At 44.7% G+C, this 19,172-nt stretch overlaps 2 protein-coding genes across 7 annotated transcripts in view; one reads left to right on the top strand and one right to left on the bottom strand.

The window, feature by feature from the left end:
• The first annotated feature begins 6,140 nt into the window (after positions 1-6,140).
• Positions 6,141-11,351, top strand: OXA1L (OXA1L mitochondrial inner membrane protein). Its single transcript, XM_046654119.1, has 10 exons — positions 6,141-6,244; positions 6,662-6,823; positions 7,537-7,750; positions 9,347-9,490; positions 9,746-9,831; positions 10,021-10,185; positions 10,372-10,476; positions 10,586-10,748; positions 10,834-10,914; positions 11,000-11,351. The coding sequence occupies exons 1-10, from the start codon at positions 6,182-6,184 to the stop codon at positions 11,125-11,127; spliced, it is 1,311 nt and encodes a 436-aa protein (XP_046510075.1). The 5' UTR covers positions 6,141-6,181; the 3' UTR covers positions 11,128-11,351.
• Positions 11,352-11,871: 520 nt separating this feature from the next.
• Positions 11,872-19,172, bottom strand: part of SLC7A7 (solute carrier family 7 member 7) — a 34,044-nt gene continuing 26,743 nt past the window's right edge. For all 6 annotated transcript variants that reach the window (XM_046654116.1, XM_046654113.1, XM_046654115.1 and 3 more), the window contains 8 exons: positions 17,556-17,681; positions 16,605-16,749; positions 14,697-14,820; positions 14,339-14,442; positions 13,953-14,049; positions 13,022-13,171; positions 12,627-12,810; positions 11,872-12,402 (listed from right to left, as the gene is read on the bottom strand). In XM_046654116.1, coding sequence (XP_046510072.1) covers positions 12,296-12,402; positions 12,627-12,810; positions 13,022-13,171; positions 13,953-14,049; positions 14,339-14,442; positions 14,697-14,820; positions 16,605-16,749; positions 17,556-17,681 — 1,037 coding nt within the window. In that variant the 3' untranslated portion in view covers positions 11,872-12,295. The remainder of the gene's footprint in view (positions 12,403-12,626; positions 12,811-13,021; positions 13,172-13,952; positions 14,050-14,338; positions 14,443-14,696; positions 14,821-16,604; positions 16,750-17,555; positions 17,682-19,172) is intronic.

The following is a 19,172-nucleotide window of genomic DNA, read 5'->3' as shown; positions in this document are numbered from 1 at the left end:
AATGAAACACTGGGCCGCCTGCAGCGGAGCGTGCGGACTTAACCACTCAGCCACGGGGCCAGCCCCTGGACAGAGAATATTGAATACAAATAATTGTTAAGTAGGTCTAAAGTACACTACGTAACCGAAATGGTAAAAAGAGAACTCTAAAGTATCACATGGTAGCAACTTCAGAAAGTAGCTCCCATCCCCACAGCTGAGCGAACAAAGGGAAGAGGCTAGGGTTATTAGAAGTTTGAAGCTTAAAGAAGGGTCCCCCTCAGAATTAAACTTCAACTGATGCTGGTGTCTTGTCGGGGTGGGTGGCAGGCAGGGGGGATAAGATTGATTCTGCAAGTGTTGCAAAAAATTGAAAACTGGATTCAGCAACTACTATGAGAACTGCTGGTGTGAAGAAGCGCTGCTGGGATGCTGCTCACAGGAGATGCCGTTGGATAGGAGGCCCAAATGGAACAAACAAGAAGAAGCAAGTCATTTTTCTCTCCTCCAGCCTTCCAGTCTCCCTCTACCGCGCTTTATTGGCAGACTTGAACACGGAGCCAGCTGGTGAAGCAGAAATGCTGTTTGTAGAATACTGGCCCCAGCATCACAAAGCAGTCAGGTTTGGAGCTAAGAGAAGGTTACTTAATAACGGACACAGCTTCCAATGGGTCCAGCCAGGAAACAATAATGAAAAGTATGTAAGAGGAATTTGACCACAAGGAACTGGTACATGGGTAATAGACGGGCTGTGAAGTCAAGCAGGGAACAATCCAGAAATTGGCAACAGCAGGCAGTGCTATCACGTCGTAGGCTGGAAGGACAATGGGGAGTTGGTGGTGTTACTAGAGCCCAGAATCTAAGGGCATCCAGAGGGCACTAGAATTACACCCAAGTCTGCCTGGAGGGAGCTAGGATCATGGAGAGAAAGGCTGTCTGGCCAAGGAGGAGGAGATGCAGCTGCTGGGAATAATGCAGGAAGCAGAGAAAGGAGGGAGGAAATACCCTAGATTCTCTCTTCTTTCTACATTCTCCAGCCAGTGACTTCCATTGCCAGACTTATCCAGAAGCCAGAAGGCAAGGGAATGCACTTCCATGTGATACAAGACAGAGAGAGTAAGAGCAGAGAAGAATCTGAGAGGAACTGAGGCAAACTAATTTATCCAATCACGTCAGTGACACCACCACTGGCTTCCCTGCTCAAAATCCCCAATGTCTTTATTTTTCTGAACTTCAAGTCCCACATCCAATATCAGGGTTTGACCCAACCTAATCTACAATGTTTTTCCCTTAAAATGTCCCCAAAATCTCTCCCTTTCCATCACATTGGCTCAGCTTAATTCAGGCCCTCCTCTCCGTAGGTATGGATTATTATAATAGTCACTTCCTAACTGGTCTTGAACCTCCAGTTCCTTTCTGCTACTGTCTATGTCTACTTTGTTTGCTATCTACGTCAGCAAACAATGGCCAATGGGCCATATCTAGCTTGCCACCTATTTTTGTACATAAAGTTTTACTGGAACACTGCCACGCTCCTATGTTTGCATATTGGCTGTCATCGCTTTCACACAACAATGCCAGAGTTCAGTAGCTGTGACAGAGACCACATGGCCCACAAAGCCTAAAATATTTACTCTCTGTCCCTTTACAGATAAAGTTTGCTGACCCCTGGAATGGAATAGTCTGTTCCATTCTGTTACTAATCTTCCTATAATACTCTTCCTTGTGTCATTTTTCCCACCTTCAAATTATCCTTCATGTTCCCATAATAAAACCCAAAGTCCACAGCTTGTCATGATTCAACATTTTCAACAGAAAAAGGCAGACTCAGAGTTTCTCCAAATAAACAGTGTGTTTTTGCAAAAGGCAACACTGCTTTGGTTTATTATTCCTTCTGTCTGTAATGTCACACCATTTTCTTTATCTCTCTTTCTCTGTGTCTGTTTACTAAGGACAAGATTAAAAACAGTTTCCTCCATGAAGCTAACTCCGGTGTTCTCTTAGTTAGAAATAATTTCTCTCTCCTCAAAACTGCCGACGTGCTTTATTTGTATCTTTCATAAGGCACCAAAGAGTGAATACCCATGCTGGGTGGAAAAGCAATGTATTATCCAGAAAATTAAATTTTAAAATTTTTCACTTGAAGTATATGGATAATGAGGCAAACCTACTATTTTGACAGAGCAATGACTTCTGTAAACTTTTTACTTATAAATCAAATTTATTGATGCATAACATAAAATGTGCCCATTTAAGTGAATAGTTTGTTGAGTTTTAATGAATGTATTCACCTATATAACCACCACCACAATCAAGATATAGAATATTTCTATCATCACAAAATGATCCCTCACGCTCCTCTGCAGTCAATTCTACCCTCACCCACCCACCCACAGCTCCAGGCAGTCACAGATATGTTTCCCGCCATTATAGATTAGTTTTACGGTCTAGACCTTCATTAAATGGAATTGGATTATGTGTTCTTCGGGGTCTGGCTTCTTTCAGGCAGCATAGTGTTTTTGGGATTCACCCATGTTGTCGTGTGTATCAGTAGCCCATTTCTTTTCATTGCTGAGTAATATTCCATTGTGTGAATATGCTAGAATTTGTCTAGTCACACACTGATGAATATATAAGCTGTTTCCAGCTTGGTCCTATTATGAATAAAGCTGCTGTAAACACTCATGTACAACTCTTTTTGTGGACATATATTTTCATTTCTCTTGAATAAACACCTTGGAGCGGAAGTGCTTAGTCGTATGGTAAGTGTACATTTAATTTTATAGAAATCTAGCAAGTGATTGTACCATTCTACATTCCTACCAGCAATTTGTGGAAGTTCTAGTTAATTCACACACTCACCAATACTTGGTATTGTCAATCAATTAATTTCAGCAATTCCAGTAGACATGTAGTGGTGTATGATTGTGGTTTTACTTTGAATTTCCTTGAGGACTAATGATTTTGAGCATCTCTTCATGTGATTGTTGGCTATTCCTTCTGGTATCTCCTTTTGTGAAATGTCTGCTCAAAACACTTGCCCGTTTTCATTGGGTTGTTTTGCTTTTGATTATTGATTGCAAGAAGAGTCATTTACATATTCTAGAGACAAATCCTTTGTCAGATATATATATTGTGATTATTTTTCTTCCAGTCTGTATTTTCCTTTTAATTTTTCTAGTAGTGTCTTTCAAAGAGCAGAAGGTTTTTAACTGATGAAGACCTATTTATCACATTTTTCTTTTATGACTAGCATTTTTTGTGTTCTGTCCAGGAAAACTTTGCCTACTCCCAAGGTTTTCTTTTGTGCTTTCTTCTAGAAAAATTAAAGTTTTAGCTTATAAGTTTAGAATTATGATCTATTCTAATTTTTGTATATAGTACAAGCTAAGGATTGGGGATCAAATTTTTCTATAGGGATATCCAGTTATTCCAGCATCATTTGTTGAAAGATTTTTCTTTCCCATTGAATTCCCTTGGCACTTTTATTGAAATAAATTCGTCAACTGTGTGTGAATTTACTTCTGGATATTATTCTGTTCCCTTGATCTAAATGTCTATTCTTATACCAGCACCACACTATCTTGATTATGGTTGCCTTACAGTAAGTCTTAAAATCAGGTCCTGTAAGTCCTCCAACTTTGTTCTTCTTTTTCAAAAAGTGTTTTGTCTATTCTAGGTTTTTTACATTTTTTATATGTGTATTAATTACTTGTCAATTTCTACAAAAATGCTAGATTTTTATGAGATTGCTATCAATCAGTTTGAGAAGAATCAACATCTGAACAATATTGAGTCTTACAATCCATGAACATGGTATATCTCTCCATTAAATTAGGCCTTTAAATTTTTCTCTCAGTAATGTTTTATAGCTTTCAGTGTACTAGTCTCACACATATTTTGCTAAATTTACCCCTAAGTGTTTCTTGTTTTTGATGCTCTTGTAAATGGTATTCTTTTCATTTTCCAATTGTTCACGGTTAGTGTATAGAAATGTAGTTTATTTTTCCATATTGGCCTTGTATCTTGCAACCTTGCTAAATTTACATATTAGTATTAGTAGAATTTTTTGTATATTCCTCAGAACCTTCTTTTTCTCCCCAGCTTTATTGCGATATAACTGATATATAACATTGTGTATATGTACAACATAATAATTTGATATATGTACATACTACAGAATAATTACTACAATAAAGTTAAATACAGCCATCACCTCACATAGTTAAATGTGTGTGTGTGTGTGTGTGTGTGTGTGTGTGTTTGCTGAGGTTTTTTTCCAGTTTTATTGACATACAGCACTCCACAAGTTTAAGGTGTTCAGCATAATGACTCGACTCACATATATTGTGAAATGATTACTACAATAGGTTTAGTTGACATCTATTATCTCATTTAGATACAAAAAAAAGAAAAGAAAATGCTTTTTTCTTTGTGATGAGAACTCTCAGGATTTACTCTCTTAACAATTTTCAAATATACCACACAGCAACTGTAGTCATCATGTTTTATATTACATGCCCAGTATTTATTTATCTTATAACTGGAAGTTTGTACGTTTTGACCACCTTCATCCAATTCTCACCCCTGACCCCTGCCTCTGATAACCATAAATCTGGTCTCTTTTTCTATGAGTTTGGTTTTGGGGCGGTTTTCTGGAGTCCACATATAAGTGAAATCATACAGTATTTGTTTTTCTCTGATTTATTTCACTTAGCACAATGCACTCAGAATCCATCCATGTTATCAAAAATGGCAGGATTTCCATCCTTTTTAGGGCTCAATAGTATTCTGTTGTGTATATAACACATTTTCTTTATCCATTCATCTATAGATGGAGACTTAAATTGTTCCCATGTCTTGGCTCTTGTACATAATGCTGCTATGAATATGTGGGTGCAGATATCTTGTCCACATAGTGTTTTCATTTCCTTCAGACATATTCTCAGAAGTGAAATTGCTATCATATGGTAGTTCTATTTTCAATTTTTTGAGGAACCTAAATAATATTTTCTATAGAGGTTATACAAGGGTGTACAAGGGTGCAAATACTGGGAGATATGGTTCATTTGGGGCCACCAAAAAAACAGTCTACCATAGGATAGTTATTTTTTCTTTCCAAATATCCAGTAGCTATATATTTGTCATCACCTCTAACTGTATTGATTGTTTTAACGTAACCAAAAGTTTGTTTACAATAGTATCCAACATATGTGATCGATAGGTCATACCCCTAATTATTACTAAATCTGTATGATTAAAATCATTTCAGGCTATGGTATCTTTCCCAAGCTATACTTTGTTATTCAAAAAGCACTCTGTAGTTTGGGAGGCTTTGTAGGGGTTCAAATATACCCAACTCCCAACTTTCTGAGCAGCAATTTTCTCTTTGGCGGAGAACTTCACCTCACCTATCTTGAGGAATGCTTTCAGCTTCAAGAAACAGAACACCCAAATAACAGTCAGAGTCTAGATGATAAAGATCTTTAATTATCTTACACAACAAAGTCTAGAGAGAGGTGGTTTCAAGTTTGGTGCAGCAGTCCAATGAATCAAGTATTCAGGGTTTTTCTATCTTTCTATACATCTTCAGCCTGTTAGCTTTTCATCTTTAGACATGTCCCCCTCATGGTCACAAGATGCTCCTCACAGAACTCCACTTAAGGAAGAGAAAAGGGAGAAGTAGAGTCTCCTCTTTAAGTCTTGTCTTTTTATTTGGGAAGGAAATTTTTCCTAGAAGCTGCCTTTCCTCAATTTCTGTCAGACTGTAGACTACCCTTAACCTTCACTGGATCTGCGATTACAGTATTATCTAGTAATAAGAATCGAGTATCACTGGACAGAAAAAACCCACGCTACGCACAGTGAAGACTGTCCGGAGGCTATTTTTTAACTCACCAAAACAGACGAGAATAGCACCTTTAGAGAACCGAGGAAAACTCTCCAGGATTATGCAGCCACTCACTACCGCCGCTTACTTGGTCTTAACTTCAACCTCCTGAAAACACTCCCTGTGCGTTCTCCTTAATGCGACCCTTTGCGTCTTCCTACCCACTTCAAATATGGCCGCCAAGCCCCAGTCTCCTTTACCACCTGATCTTGGCGACAGCTCTGGCTTCATGCCCGTTTCCAAAAGGGCCTCCTCCCGCGGGACTGCAGTTCTGAGTGCGCAGGCGCGAAAGCAAGTCCTCTTCCGGGCAAAATGGCGGTGGTATTGATGTGCGGACGCCGGGAGCTTCTGCGCCTGCTACGGCCGCAGCGTCAGGTAAGGATGCCCCGGGTCTCAGCGCCGGCAAACTGCCCTGTCCCTGTGACCCGAGCTAGGGACAACTCCAGCTGGGGGCATGCGAAGACGCTGACCTGCTCACCGGCACCTGCTTCTCGTGACCTCGGGTCTCCTGAGGACGCGAGAGGGTTTCGTCCTCGACCCCGCAGGCTCAGCGGCCCCATGCAGTTGTCTCTTCCCGAAAACAAGTGTCACCGCTGCCAAGGAAACCTCGGCCTCGACCTCTGGTCCCCGGGGTGGGGCTGCGGTAGCTGAGATCCGGGATCGCCAGCTGCATGCCTTCGGGCCAGCGCGGAAAGTAGCAGTGTCCTCTGCGGTAGTGGGCTGCCTTCTTCCTGGGGGGCGAGCATCATGGGCGACTTCTGCTCCCGGTAAAAGGTTCCATCCTCCTTTCAGTTCCACCGCGTCGCAGGGCCGTCGCAGTGGCCCCGGAGACCGCTGACCGCTGGGCTCCTGTTCCCCGCCGGCCGGTGCTGCGGGCGCCCGCACTATGTCCTCCTCGCGGCCTCCGGCCCCCGTGGCCTCAGTACCTCTGCCGTCTGGTTCGCAGAAGCCCAGGTAAGAGGCGTTTGGTCCCTGCAGCTTTAGGAGTGGCGCTTCTTGGTTAATTTGTTTTTATTTTGTTATGACCAGAGGGAAGGGCAATGTGGGGCAGAGTTCTTGTCCACAGTCCACACAGCCCCCCGGAATGGTGGTATCTCTGCTTGGGATAGACTTTTTACATCAGTTGGGAAAATGATTGAGTACAGCAGGAGAGATTTACCTTCCATACAAGGCACTGTTTGCAGTGGTGGTAAGCCACCGATGGTCATAGGAAATGATTCCAGGTGTGTGTGTATGAGAAAAATTACAACCTGCATGTCATATGCATGATTTCATAGATATTAATATGTATGAGGATGTGACCAAGTAGCTATTTAGGTTTTAAAAACTAAGTTCTAAAGAAAAATTGTAAGTATAATAGTTTCGGTATGTACAAAATTGTGCCAGTGATGCTCAGATGACTGAAGTTTAGAAAACGCTGATACAGGAAATAAACTTCCCAGCGTAAAGGGAAGTCATGAAATCTTACATTAAGTAACTTATTTTCCTGCATAGAAGGGAAAGTAAAATGTCTTTTTTTAAGCTTTGAATTCTGTGGACACTGTAGATTAACTTGGGAGAAAAAGTAGGAGTCAAAGAGAACAACCCCGTTTTGGTTATCATAAGGGGACCCTTGATTTCTGTACGTCCCTCCTACTGAATATTACACATGGCTTCCTTTTGCACAGGTTCAGGTTCCTCCAGTCATTCCTGCAACTCCCTCCCCTCCAGCGGTGACTGAGGTGGCTTCTGGAGAGACTGCAGATGTAGTTCAAGCTGCTGCAGAACAGAGCTTCGCTGAACTGGGGCTGGGGTCATACACCCCAGTGGGACTGATCCAGAACTTACTAGAATTTATGCATGTTAACCTCGGCTTACCTTGGTGGGGAGCCATTGCTGCATGTAAGGGGAATACCTCCTGGATAAGGGTAGAGGAGACGGGGACTTAGAGATGGAACTCTAAAGATAGCGGTGCTGGGAGTGGATCGAGGAAACAGTTGCGGAAGTTCAGGGGTCAGAAAAGTAGATGATTCAAATGAGGGGGATAGAGGCTCACGATAGTTAGATGTACTCTACTTATATTTCCTAAAGAGCAGTATAAAACCACTAGATCATTTGGGATTCAAGACGTATAGATGTTTGAATGTGAGCATAGAGTTCAAGTGAGGGGACGTCGTTAACAGTGAAGAGGCTGCCCTGGTCTAGGAGAGTAGAAGGCCGCGTCAGGCACTTAAACCCCAAAATGGGGAAGACACTCACACTGCCCCTCTTGTAGGCTGTCACTAGGCTTTAAATTCTGTTTCGTCCTCCACCTTGCTCCAGTGATCATCCTTTCTCTCACCTGTGTCCTCAGCTTCTCCCTCCTTACTGCCCTACTCTGAACATAGAAACATGCTCAAGCATACCATGTGTTTCTTGGAGGAAAGTTGCTTTCCTTCATCCTTAGTTCACCTTTAACTACTACCCTCTCTCTCTCTCCTTCCTTTCATAGCTGTTATTTAAAAGAGTATTCTGCATCCAGTGGGCTTCTTTCTTTTTACTCTTTGATCCTCAACAATCTGACTTATACTAATACAACCTCATTCTAACTGCCAGTGACATCATTGCTAAATCCACTTTTCTTTTTATACCTGACTTTTCTATATTAGGCTCTTTAGACCTTGAAGTCTATCCCTTGGCTGTTGTGAGTCTTTCCTGATTTTCTTCCTGACCACACCTTCCCATCTCCATTGCCCAATACTCTGCCTGCCCCTTTAGTCCTGCTATTCTGGGTTCTGTCCGTAGCTTCCTTCTCTTTCCGCTCCACATCATCCCTCATACTGTTGATAAAGCCTAAGTCTGTGTCTCCCCCAGTCTCTTCTCAGCCCAGACCCACTTGTTTGTCTACAGATACCATAAACTAAATATTTGCTGGAATGATCAGGAAATAGGAAGTGTAAGAAAAGAAATAGGAAGGAGCTAAAGCAGTACGCCACCAGATTACCTCCAGCTCCATGGATTTCTAGGACAGTGGCTTTCAAGCCTCATTCTTGGGAGCTGCAGAGTTCTATAAAGGTGCCTCTGAGAAAAGCAAAGGCCAGAGCTTGAACAGCCTATAGCCAGATTACCCCCTCAGCCAGGGCAGCTTGACTTCATCTGTTATGTATATTGGTACTACACTTAGAGTTGGGGAGGGCGCGGGAATGAGTCCCATTGATAATAGAAAGTTTAGAAACTATTGATTAGAAAAGTGTCCTCTGTCACCGTTTTGTTCGAGGAAACAAACAGGATTCCTGGTCATGTGCTTAGAGAAGTTAATGCCAGAACTTTAGTGATGTCAAAGCAGAGCCTTGAAGGAACTAAGTCATACCCCTGCCCTTTGTTTTGGGCCCCTTGGGCATGAATCACAGTGTGGAAAAGACTAGAATAAGACAGACCCTTTCAGTGAGGACCTAGACACCCTCAGCCTGGCTGCAGAACTGCTTTCACTTCACTCCAGTCCTAGTATGTGTTTTCCAGGTACAGTCCTTGCCCGCTGCCTGGTGTTTCCTCTCATCGTGAAGGGCCAACGAGAGGCAGCCAAGATCCACAACCACCTGCCAGAGATCCAGAAGTTTTCCACTCGGATCAGAGAGGCCAAGTTGGCAGGAGACCATGCTGAGTGTGAGTCAGTTGCAGAATGAGCGTGGGAGAGGACCACATTTGCACTTTTCCTGACATTCTGCTGAGGGAAACAAACAACCTAAATCAGGAGTTGCTGCAGTTGGGCAAGTTCTAAAGATTTACCTGCTTCTTGGGCCAAATGTTTCCACTGACTGGCTGGGGTCAGTTAGAAATTTCATGGGCCAGGCGATGAGGATGGTCACCTCCACCAACATAACTTGTCAGCCTAACCATTAACTTCCCATCACTTCACAGTTTACAAGGCCTCCTCGGAGATGACACTTTACCAGAAAAAGCATGATGTTAAACTCTTTAGACCTCTCATTCTACCTCTGACTCAGGTAAGCAAAAGCATTTCCCATTTATTCCATCCTGAACCAATCGAATTTCCTCCTCTGTGTTGCCATGCCCTAGATCCCCAAAAAAACCAGGTGGTAGTGATATTATACATGGTTTTCAATACCATGTATAGGAAAATGAAAGCGTCCCCTCTGCTAAAGGGTCCTGACACTGTTTATCCTGTGTAATAGGCCCCGATCTTCATCTCCTTCTTCATTGCTTTGAGAGAAATGGCCAACCTTCCTGTGCCCAGCCTGCAGACAGGTGGCCTCTGGTGGTTCCAAGATCTCACCCTATCTGACCCCACCTACGTATTACCACTGGTAGTCACTGCTACAATGTGGGGTGTCCTTGAGGTAAGCCCGGGTTGGCCAAGTGCCAGGCCTGCACAATGGGGAGCGGGGGTAAAGTAGTTGCGCCGAATGGTCATTCTTCACTTCCTGGAGAAATAGAGTTGATAGGTAAGAAATTTGAGTCAGATTCACTAAAATTGACCTGCTTTTGCTATTGTCCCTCTGCTTTTTTTTTTTTTTTTTTGGCAGTTAGGTGCTGAGACTGGTATGCAAAGTTCTGATGTTCAGTGGATGAGAAATGTTATCAGATTGATGCCCCTGGCAGTCCTGCCCATAACTATCCATTTCCCCTCGGTAGGTAGTGGCTTAGGGGCTGGCTCCAAGTCCTTCCACTGGCCTACCCATCTCCCAGCGAGCTGACCAGGGATGCAGCTTCTGAGGACCTTCTCTTCCTTCTCTCCAGGCGGTGTTCATGTATTGGCTCTCCTCCAATATGTTCTCCCTGGGCCAGGTGGCTTGCCTCCGGATCCCAGCTGTACGCACTGTGCTTAAAATCCCCCAGCGTGTTGTGCATGACTCTGACAAATTACTTCCACGGGAAGGCTTCTTCAAGAGCTTCAAAAGAGGTAAGGGCCTGTCCTCTGCGAAACAGGACCAGGGGACAGTGACCTAAAAACAGGTACAGGACTGACTGTCTTACTCTTTACACAGGCTGGAAGAATGCTGAAATGGCACATCAGCTACAAGAGCGGGAGCGACGCATGCAGAATCACCTGGAGCTAGCAGCCAGGGGTAAATAACCCTTTCAGGCTAAGTTCTGTCATTTGTTTCTTCCTTCCCTTTGTTCATCTAGATTTGTTTTCTCCTCTTCCCTCAGGTCCCTTACGACAGACCTTTACCCACAACCCCCTGGTACAGCCTGGCAAGAATCACCCTCCCAACACCCCTAACAGCAGCAGCACCAAACCAAAGTCAAAGCAGCCCTGGCGTGACACGCTTGGCTGAATTCTGTTCCCTGGTCTTACTGGCAGGAACTCTCTCTCTCTTCAAAGACTCAACCTCACAACAAGAGTTGACACTGGGTCCTTGCCCCAGACCTAGAAACCGTGGGACGTGGAAATGTTCCTTTTTAAAAGTGGATTCCACTGCAGACTCTTAGACCTAAGTGTAAAAAGCACTGGGAAGCCAAGTGATCTTCCCATCTAGAGTTAGTAAACTTCTGTACTACATGCTGCTTCCTGATACTTATTAAACAGGGAAATGGATTGTGTGCTTCAGAAAAATGAGGAGTAGGTTGAGTGGTGATTGCTCTTGCTGGACCATGCTCTTAGCAAGTTTTGCAGTGGTGTATCCATGGCATTAAGAGCTTAGGCCCCATTGCATAGATGTGTTCCATCCACATTTGCATTGCAGTCATAGAGGTGTGCCTCCTAAATTCAGATTGTATCTAAATAGAATAACCACATTTGTTTACCCCAAGATTACCTATAAAATATCCTTCAAGTAGTAGATTCTTAGTAGTAATTTAAAAGAATGGAAGTTGGTACACTTTTTATCTAATGCCCTAACATTTTGCTGTAGCGGTTTAGGTGTTCTCTTGGGTAGAGATTGGTTGCATCAGCCTTCAGCTACTGGCTTAAGAGGGAAGAAATACTTGGATACTTTCAAGCATAAGATTGTTTTTCGTCTTCCTACCAGGTTAATAGAAGCTGTCCCAGAGATACTATATAAAATGAAGCCACTCAAAGCTTAGGAACATAATCCTTTTATTGTCCAACACCTGTGACAGTTTCATGTCTCTCTAAAGGAGACGGAAGTTTGGAGCATTATTGGCCCTTTTAAAGGAAAAGAGGAGTGGGTAGGCACATCCAGAGGTGAGTGAATATCTTAACACATGGGAATGTGCTATTAGAACAACCAAGCCCACACCTGACATGCTCCCCACCATAGTCTGCTTTATTGTCCCTTTAAAAAAATCTGGAACAATATGTAGCAAAACAAATAAATTACTTTCCATCTCTCAAAAAGCAAGTTCAAAGTTGTTGAAGCTGCCTAGACCAGACTTCTGGAAAGGTGCCTTCAAAGAAGTGAGCTTTCCTTTTCAGCTTCCTTGGCTCCAGCCAGTAGGAGAAAGAGGCCCCTGCTTTCCACAGCTCAGGATTCCAGGAGGTATTTAGTTAGACTTGGGATCTTGTTGTTTGGGCATCTCTCCTCCATCTTCCAAATCCATCTCTGCAGCAACTGACAAACATAGGACCTGGAGGTACCATGTGGTGGATGCTATAAAGAGAACTTTGAGTCAAAACTGAGAAAAGTTCAGCTGGGCTGAGTTCCAGTGGCACTGAATGGGGCTGAGCCTGAGGGGACAGTTCAGTTAAGCCTCAGGGTTAACAACAGGAAGGGGCTATGGCAAGTCACTTGGGAGACTAGATTTGAGAAAAAAGTGGGGGGAGGGGGAAGTAGGCTGTACAATAGCTGAGCCAACTTGAAGATCCAGGGCTTACCCACAATCCTTCGGAGGCAACGAGGTCGTTTGTGTTCTGGCACTCTGACAATGAGGAAGTAAAAGGGCAAGCCTGAGAGGGCAATGCCAATGCCGATGAGGGAGTTGATGGTATCACTGTAAAGTGGAACAGCCACCAGGAAGATGGTGCAGAGGCAGAAGACAATGGGGAAGAGAAGGCTGAGCTAAGAGCACAGAGAAAACGGCTGGAGGTTAGACAGCTCTGGACTGACAGCCAAAATCACCCCACCTGTGAAGATCAGCGCGCTGAGCCTTCTTTCCATCCCTTCATCTCAACACTACCACCACCAAGTCCTAGGTAAAGGTTTCTGAATAAACTGTCTTGTAAGAATCCCCTGGAGCAGACGGAGCAGAGGTAGGGTGGAGGTGAGTTACCTTGAGGGGACGAGGTCGATCTGGCTCCTTCCAGCGCAGATAAAGCTGACCCACAATAGAGAGCCCCACAAAGAACCAGTAGCTGAAGCTGTAATAGTTAATGAGCTGGAAGATGTCCTCCACACACAAGTAGATCAGTGCCATGATACCCTGTAAGCACAAGCGCAGGTGAGCTCTGCTCAGCGTGTTACCCAAGGCACTTTTCCCCCTTTATCTCCCACAAATCCATCCCCTTCTTAAGTCCTCAACATCTGTCTATCTGTCCTTTTCTGTCCCCCCTCCTTTAGCTCCCGAGTTTCAATACCTCATTCCTTTTCTGTTAAGTCAGTAGCCTCTCAATTGATTTTTCAGCCCATTCTTCAAACCTTTGCCAAGTTAACTCTGTAAAGCACAGCTCAAAACAGTTGCTCAAAAATTTTTTGCCTAAGAGCCTCCCCATAAGGGCTCCAAGCTGCATTTCCAGCTTTTATCTCCTACTAGCAAATTCCACACTGCCTTATCTCAGAACTTTGTGATGCTGTTTCTCTTGACCTAAAACCCATCTCTACCGTTTGCAGCCCTAACCTTAAAAATCCACTTTCAAATGCACTTTCTCCAAGAAGTCTTTCCTCATTCACCCTCTACCCCCATGGAAGTGATCATTTCTTCCATTAAACACTCCATCACTCTCTCATGGCAGTCATTACAGTGTATCCCATGTACTTATACCTCATCCTAGACCAAAGGAGGTTACCATTCCTTAGAGAAGATGGGTTCTCTCTCAGGAACCACCGCAGCAGTTAGCACAGTGCCTTGCCCACAATGGCTGTTCCGTCACTAGTTTTTCTTTTAGAATCTCTTAGAACTTTCAGGAAGCTAGAACAGTTGCATCTACTGTTACTCAAGTTGCCCCCACAATCTGGCTTTCAGCCCCATCCTTGAGATCACTTACATTGAAAAGCAGAGCTGGCACCGGTGTGAACCGCTCAACCTGAATCATGCAGATGGCGTCAGGGAGATGGCCTTCTCTTGAGCCCACAAAGAAAAGTCTATTGGGAGGAAGAAAGGAGAGGCTGAGAAACTTGTGGGATGTTAGGTGTGGCCTGGCTCATGTGCCACACAGCCCTCTCTGCCATCCCCTCCTCCAGAAGAGTTTGAATAATATGGAATGGAGTTCAAATTGAGATTAGTAAGAACTAGAGGCTGCTAATGGAAACGAGCAAAGAGGTTGTGAATATCATCTGGGGAGCACAGTGACTAACATCTGAGCCCTGGAAGCCCTCTCCTTTCCTGCCACAGTTCTTCACAACACCCCCTAGGAAAAGATGCCACTCGTACCTAGAAGCAGCCACAATGGAGGCATTGAGGCCACCAAAGCAGGACAATGCAACTGCCAGTGGAATTGTCCAGTTGAATATTCCAAAAATCTGGTCCGCAAAAGTCTAAGGGAAAGGAATGGAAAAGAGTCATTACCAGGACCTAAAAGAGATGAAAGGCATGGACAGGCATGCCCCCAGATACCCACTACTAGGAACCCAACCCCCTTCCACAATGAGGGTAACAGGACCTTTTTGCAAGCCCAGTATCCTAAGTAAACTCTTTCAAGGACTACCCCCTTCTGGGACTTTGAAGAGCTGTAATACACCCAGAAGCCGACACACACACCCTCAGCCTTCTGCTAGTGAAAATCCTTTACCACAGCAACAGCATCACTGGCCAGGATGTCCCTCATGTCTAGCACGGTGTAATAGGCCACGTTGGTCAAGATGTAGATGATGGTGACAATGGGCATGGAAATGCCGATGGAGAGGGGCAGATTCCTACAACCAAAAAGAATAATAGATACATTAATCATACAGTCACATCCCCATGTTGCCTTTGATCCTTAGACTCTGTCCCACCAGGGCTGGGGTCTCCTGTGGCATTTCTCCAGTGTCTTTGCCTTTGAAGTTGCCTAGGATAGTGGCTTAAACTCTGAACTGTTAAGAACTAAAGAGCATCAAGGGAAAGGAATATCACAATCAGAGAAAGGGCTATGCAGGAGGAATAAAAGGATTAACAAAGAACTATGTCTACAGCAAAATAATAGTACAGGAAGATGGGAGGGTTTTGGTTTTGTTTTTTACATCCAAAGGTCTCTTGGTGTCAGGATTCCTTCTCTAAGATTGTCAACATCAGAACATTTGTCTTAAGGTTGAGAAATAGAAGAAGAAATTATGGAGGCAAATTGTGAAATCTAACATCACCAGAGAATAAGATAGACCCTCGGTAGGAAGCGCAGTGTGTATATCTAAACAAGCAACTTGGGAAAGGTGTCCACCTCACCCCTTACTCAGTTTGAGAACCCTGGGTGCCAGCCTAACCAGTGGCCAAGAGAAAGATGCAAAGACCTCTCAAGGTCCCTGTAGCCCAATAAAGCCACGGTCTCTATAAACATTTTTCACAGTGTGGGGGAGGGTGGGGTGGAGGGAAAGAAAAGAAGGGAAGAGGCAAATACTCTGGAGTCATTCAGCTTCTGTCCAGTAGGTGGAAGCACCACCCAGGCCTCCATCCTGCTTCTGTTATGTGCTCCCAGGGTTGCAACACTGGACGTGTACTTTGTTTCTCAAAGCCAAAAGGAGTTTATTATTATTCTTTTGACCTAAAAATTTAGAGAAATTCCACTCCCTGGTAAATCTTAGTTCCCAGAATCATTGAATTTTAGAGCCAGGAAAGTCTCTAGAGATCACATATTTCAACCCCCTCAATTACAGATAAGGAAGCAGGCGGAGATGGTGGAGACTCCCTAATGATCATCCAACTAGTGGAAAGACAGGCTCCAGGCCCTTGACTCCCTATGCAGCGCTCTTTTCTCTCTGCATGACTACAGGGTAATTTAGAGTAACAATGGTGGGGCAATACCCTTGACTGACAGAAACAATACCACTACATCAGTATGAGTCTGAGAAACAAGGAAGGGATCAGAAGAGAAACGGGAAGGTTTCTAGGAATCTCTGACCTTAAGTTATCCATGTGGGGATGAGAGTGGATGAAAGATCTATCAAGGAAAATCTATAAAGCAGTATACGTGAGCACATGGTACAACCTGCTTTAATTAATGCATGAAGGAATAAATGTGCAAAGGGATTTTTTTTTAAATTTCTTTTTAGGGGCCAGCCCGGTGGCACAGCGGTTGGGTGCGCACGTTCCGTTTCGGCAGCCCGGGGTTCACCAGTTTGGATCCTGGGTGCGGACATGGCACCACTTGGCAAGCCATGCTGTGGTAGGCGTTCCACATGTAAAGTGGAGGAAGATGGGCAGGGATGTTAGCTCAGGGCCAGTCTTCCTCAGCAAAAAGAGGAGGATTGGCTGCAGTTACCTCAGGGCTAATCTTCCTCAAAAAAAAAAAATTCTTTTTAAAACATACACAAGAAAGTTCACATCTCAGCTCTGTTACCACAATCATGGACAAGCTACTTCTCTGGGCCTCAGGCCTCCAATCTATTAAAATGGAGCTGATAAAAATCTACCTCGGCGATTGGGGTATGCTGTCTGACACACAGAAGGAGCTCAATAAATGATAGCTATCATTATTGCCATGGAAAGTTGATGGTGAGGTACCTACCTCTCAGGATTCTTGATCTCTTCAGTGACATAGTTGAGGGTGTCCCAGCCCGAGTAGGAGAACAGAGCTGAGTACAGTCCCAGGGCAATGTCACCCACTGCAAATGAGGAGCCCTCAAAGGAATTCTCAAAGTGAGTTGAGGTTCCTGGATCCCAGAGAACATGGAAAGGCAGAAGGATTAGTGGCCTACCTCCCAACTTCAAGGGAATCCAGTAAAGGAGCAGAAGAATACAGCACTGAAGCAGGTAAGTGGCTTAGACCACCTTTGGCAGCAAGGGTACTGGTGAAGGACAGGGAACAGAAGAGAAATGCCTACAGCAATGGGCCGGAATGCAGGGTGCATCACAGGGATCTTGATGGGAAGGCCCGGGGTGGTCTTCTAGGAGCAGAGAGGCTGGAGAACAGGGTGAAGCAGTCCTGTCCTGCCCTGTAAGCTGCCGACTCCTGCCCCCTTTCTATCACCAGACAGAGCTGATACAGGGCAGAGGAAGGGCAGGACGCAGCAAGCCCAGGTCAGCAGAGTGGTTGTCGGGTAGGGGTTCATACCTGGAACCTGGAGATGAGTGGGTACAAGGAGCTCATTTCTGCCCTTGCCCACTCCCAAGGGGAGAATAATCATAACCACAGTCTTGGGCTCAACAATCTGCAAAAGCTGGCTTCCAGGGCATGACTGTCAGCTCTTTTGCCGAGATCAGCCTCCTCTGGGAGACAGCATGCATAGAAGTTAAAGGACAGGCTTTGGGGTCAGTCTGCCTGGGTACAAATTTCAGCTCCACTACTTACTAGCTAGGGACTTAAGCGAGATAATTCTGCAGCCTCAGTTTCCTCATCTATGAAATCGGAATAATAATAGTACCTACCAAATGATATCGTGCACAAAAGGCACTTAGAGGAGTGTGGCTCATAGAAAATACTTAACAAGTATTAGTTGCTATTAATATTATTTCTTACCCTGGCCAAGTCTAACAATGCCTGCGATGATGATGGCGATCAGAGCCAATACTTTAGCATAGGTGAAAATATCTTGTACCAGGGTTCCCCACTTGACATAGGCACAGTTAATGAAGGTTAAGAGACCTGCAAGAAAAATAATACCGATTGGTGACTGACCCTACCATCCAGAGGGCCGTAGATTCCCAAGCAATTTTTCCAGTAGCAGTCACCAAAATAGACCCTTTGGCCAAAGACAGAAGTGTCTGGGCTCTGACCTGTTCTACAATGGAAACCTCTGCCCAGAATGTCGATGCCACCATCATTCAAAGGCACTTGCTGAGCAGCTGTGTACATAGCACCAAGCACAAACAGAAACACACACACGCCCTCAGCACTTAGACAGGAGACACAAAACAAAGTGACTGTGGACTTGCTTACATACAAAATGCTCACAGCAGGGGCAGGCAACCGGTATCCGTACAGGATTAATGATGTGTTCCGGCTGCTGGCTCTGAAAAGTCATGGTCTCTCCACCCCCTACCCACTGTGATGGGCTCCAGGGACCCAGCACTCTGACACTGTGGTAACCTTGACGAGTCCTGTTGTGACTTATCCAATGTCTGGGCCAGCAGGTCAGGACGTGTGGCCAAGGATTAGGATAGGTGCCAGACTTCCTGCTACTGCCTGCCAGCTCAGCTGCTTGTTTTCGTGCTTGGAAAGATTCTTGGAGCCGAGGTTCCTATAAAATGGGGACAGGACGTTTTTCCCGACTACCCAACGCAAAAGTAAGAGCTGCAAACATTCCTCCAGTCCTTCTACCCCAGGGTGGAGGCCATTCCTTCACCTGGCCGAGCTACAGTAAAGGTCACAGATCGCCCTTAGGGCCAGGATTCTTAACCTAGGACTTCCACAATGCCTGAAATTCTTTGCAAAGTGTTATGTACATGTGTCCAAAGTATATTCATTTTTGTAAGAAAAACCTCCATAACTTTCATCAGAATCTCAGAGAAAGCCATCACCCCCAAAAAAGTTACAATCAGCTACTTCAGAAGAAGAAATTCAAGAAGGGAAGCCCACACATGCTGTGAGGTTGACCAACAGCCCCAGGATGTGGTGGGGAAGAAAGTCAAAAGAAACAATTCTGAAACTCAGCAGAATGTTCCTCAATCCCCCAGCAACCTCTTAAACAGGCAGGGAGGCACCCACCCCACACCTTCCCCACTGCGGCAGTGAATCGCTTCACTGCTCTCTCCTTCCCAGCTCAGCAACTGGAGGGCTCCAAAGGCAAGGTCAGAGTCAGCCTGCCTGACCAGGGCAGAGTGAGGCCCAGTGCTGGGCTTGCCTGCTTCAGGCCACCAGCACAGTCAGGAAGTACTCCCTGTCTACTCAGAATGGCTGTCCCATCTTCTGTCTCTCTCTCCCCCTCACTTAAGCCTCTCCTAGTCTACTTGCTGCCCAAGTTCTTTTCTGTTCTTTCAGAAACAGGGCATTCCTGTCCCATACAAACATTTGCCTTTCTGCCTAACACACAAGACAATAAACACGAACCTTACTACAGGGCTGGGCAAAAATGCACCCTAACTCCAGGCCTCCCCAGTGCTAAGTTAATCATTAAAGACACAAGTGGGCAGTCTC

Source organism: Equus quagga, chromosome 2 (assembly GCF_021613505.1).
Source record: "Equus quagga isolate Etosha38 chromosome 2, UCLA_HA_Equagga_1.0, whole genome shotgun sequence".
Classification (NCBI taxonomy): Eukaryota; Metazoa; Chordata; class Mammalia; order Perissodactyla; family Equidae; genus Equus; species Equus quagga.
The sequence above is the reverse complement of the archived record's forward strand: the minus strand, read 5'-3'. Positions and strand labels throughout refer to the sequence as shown.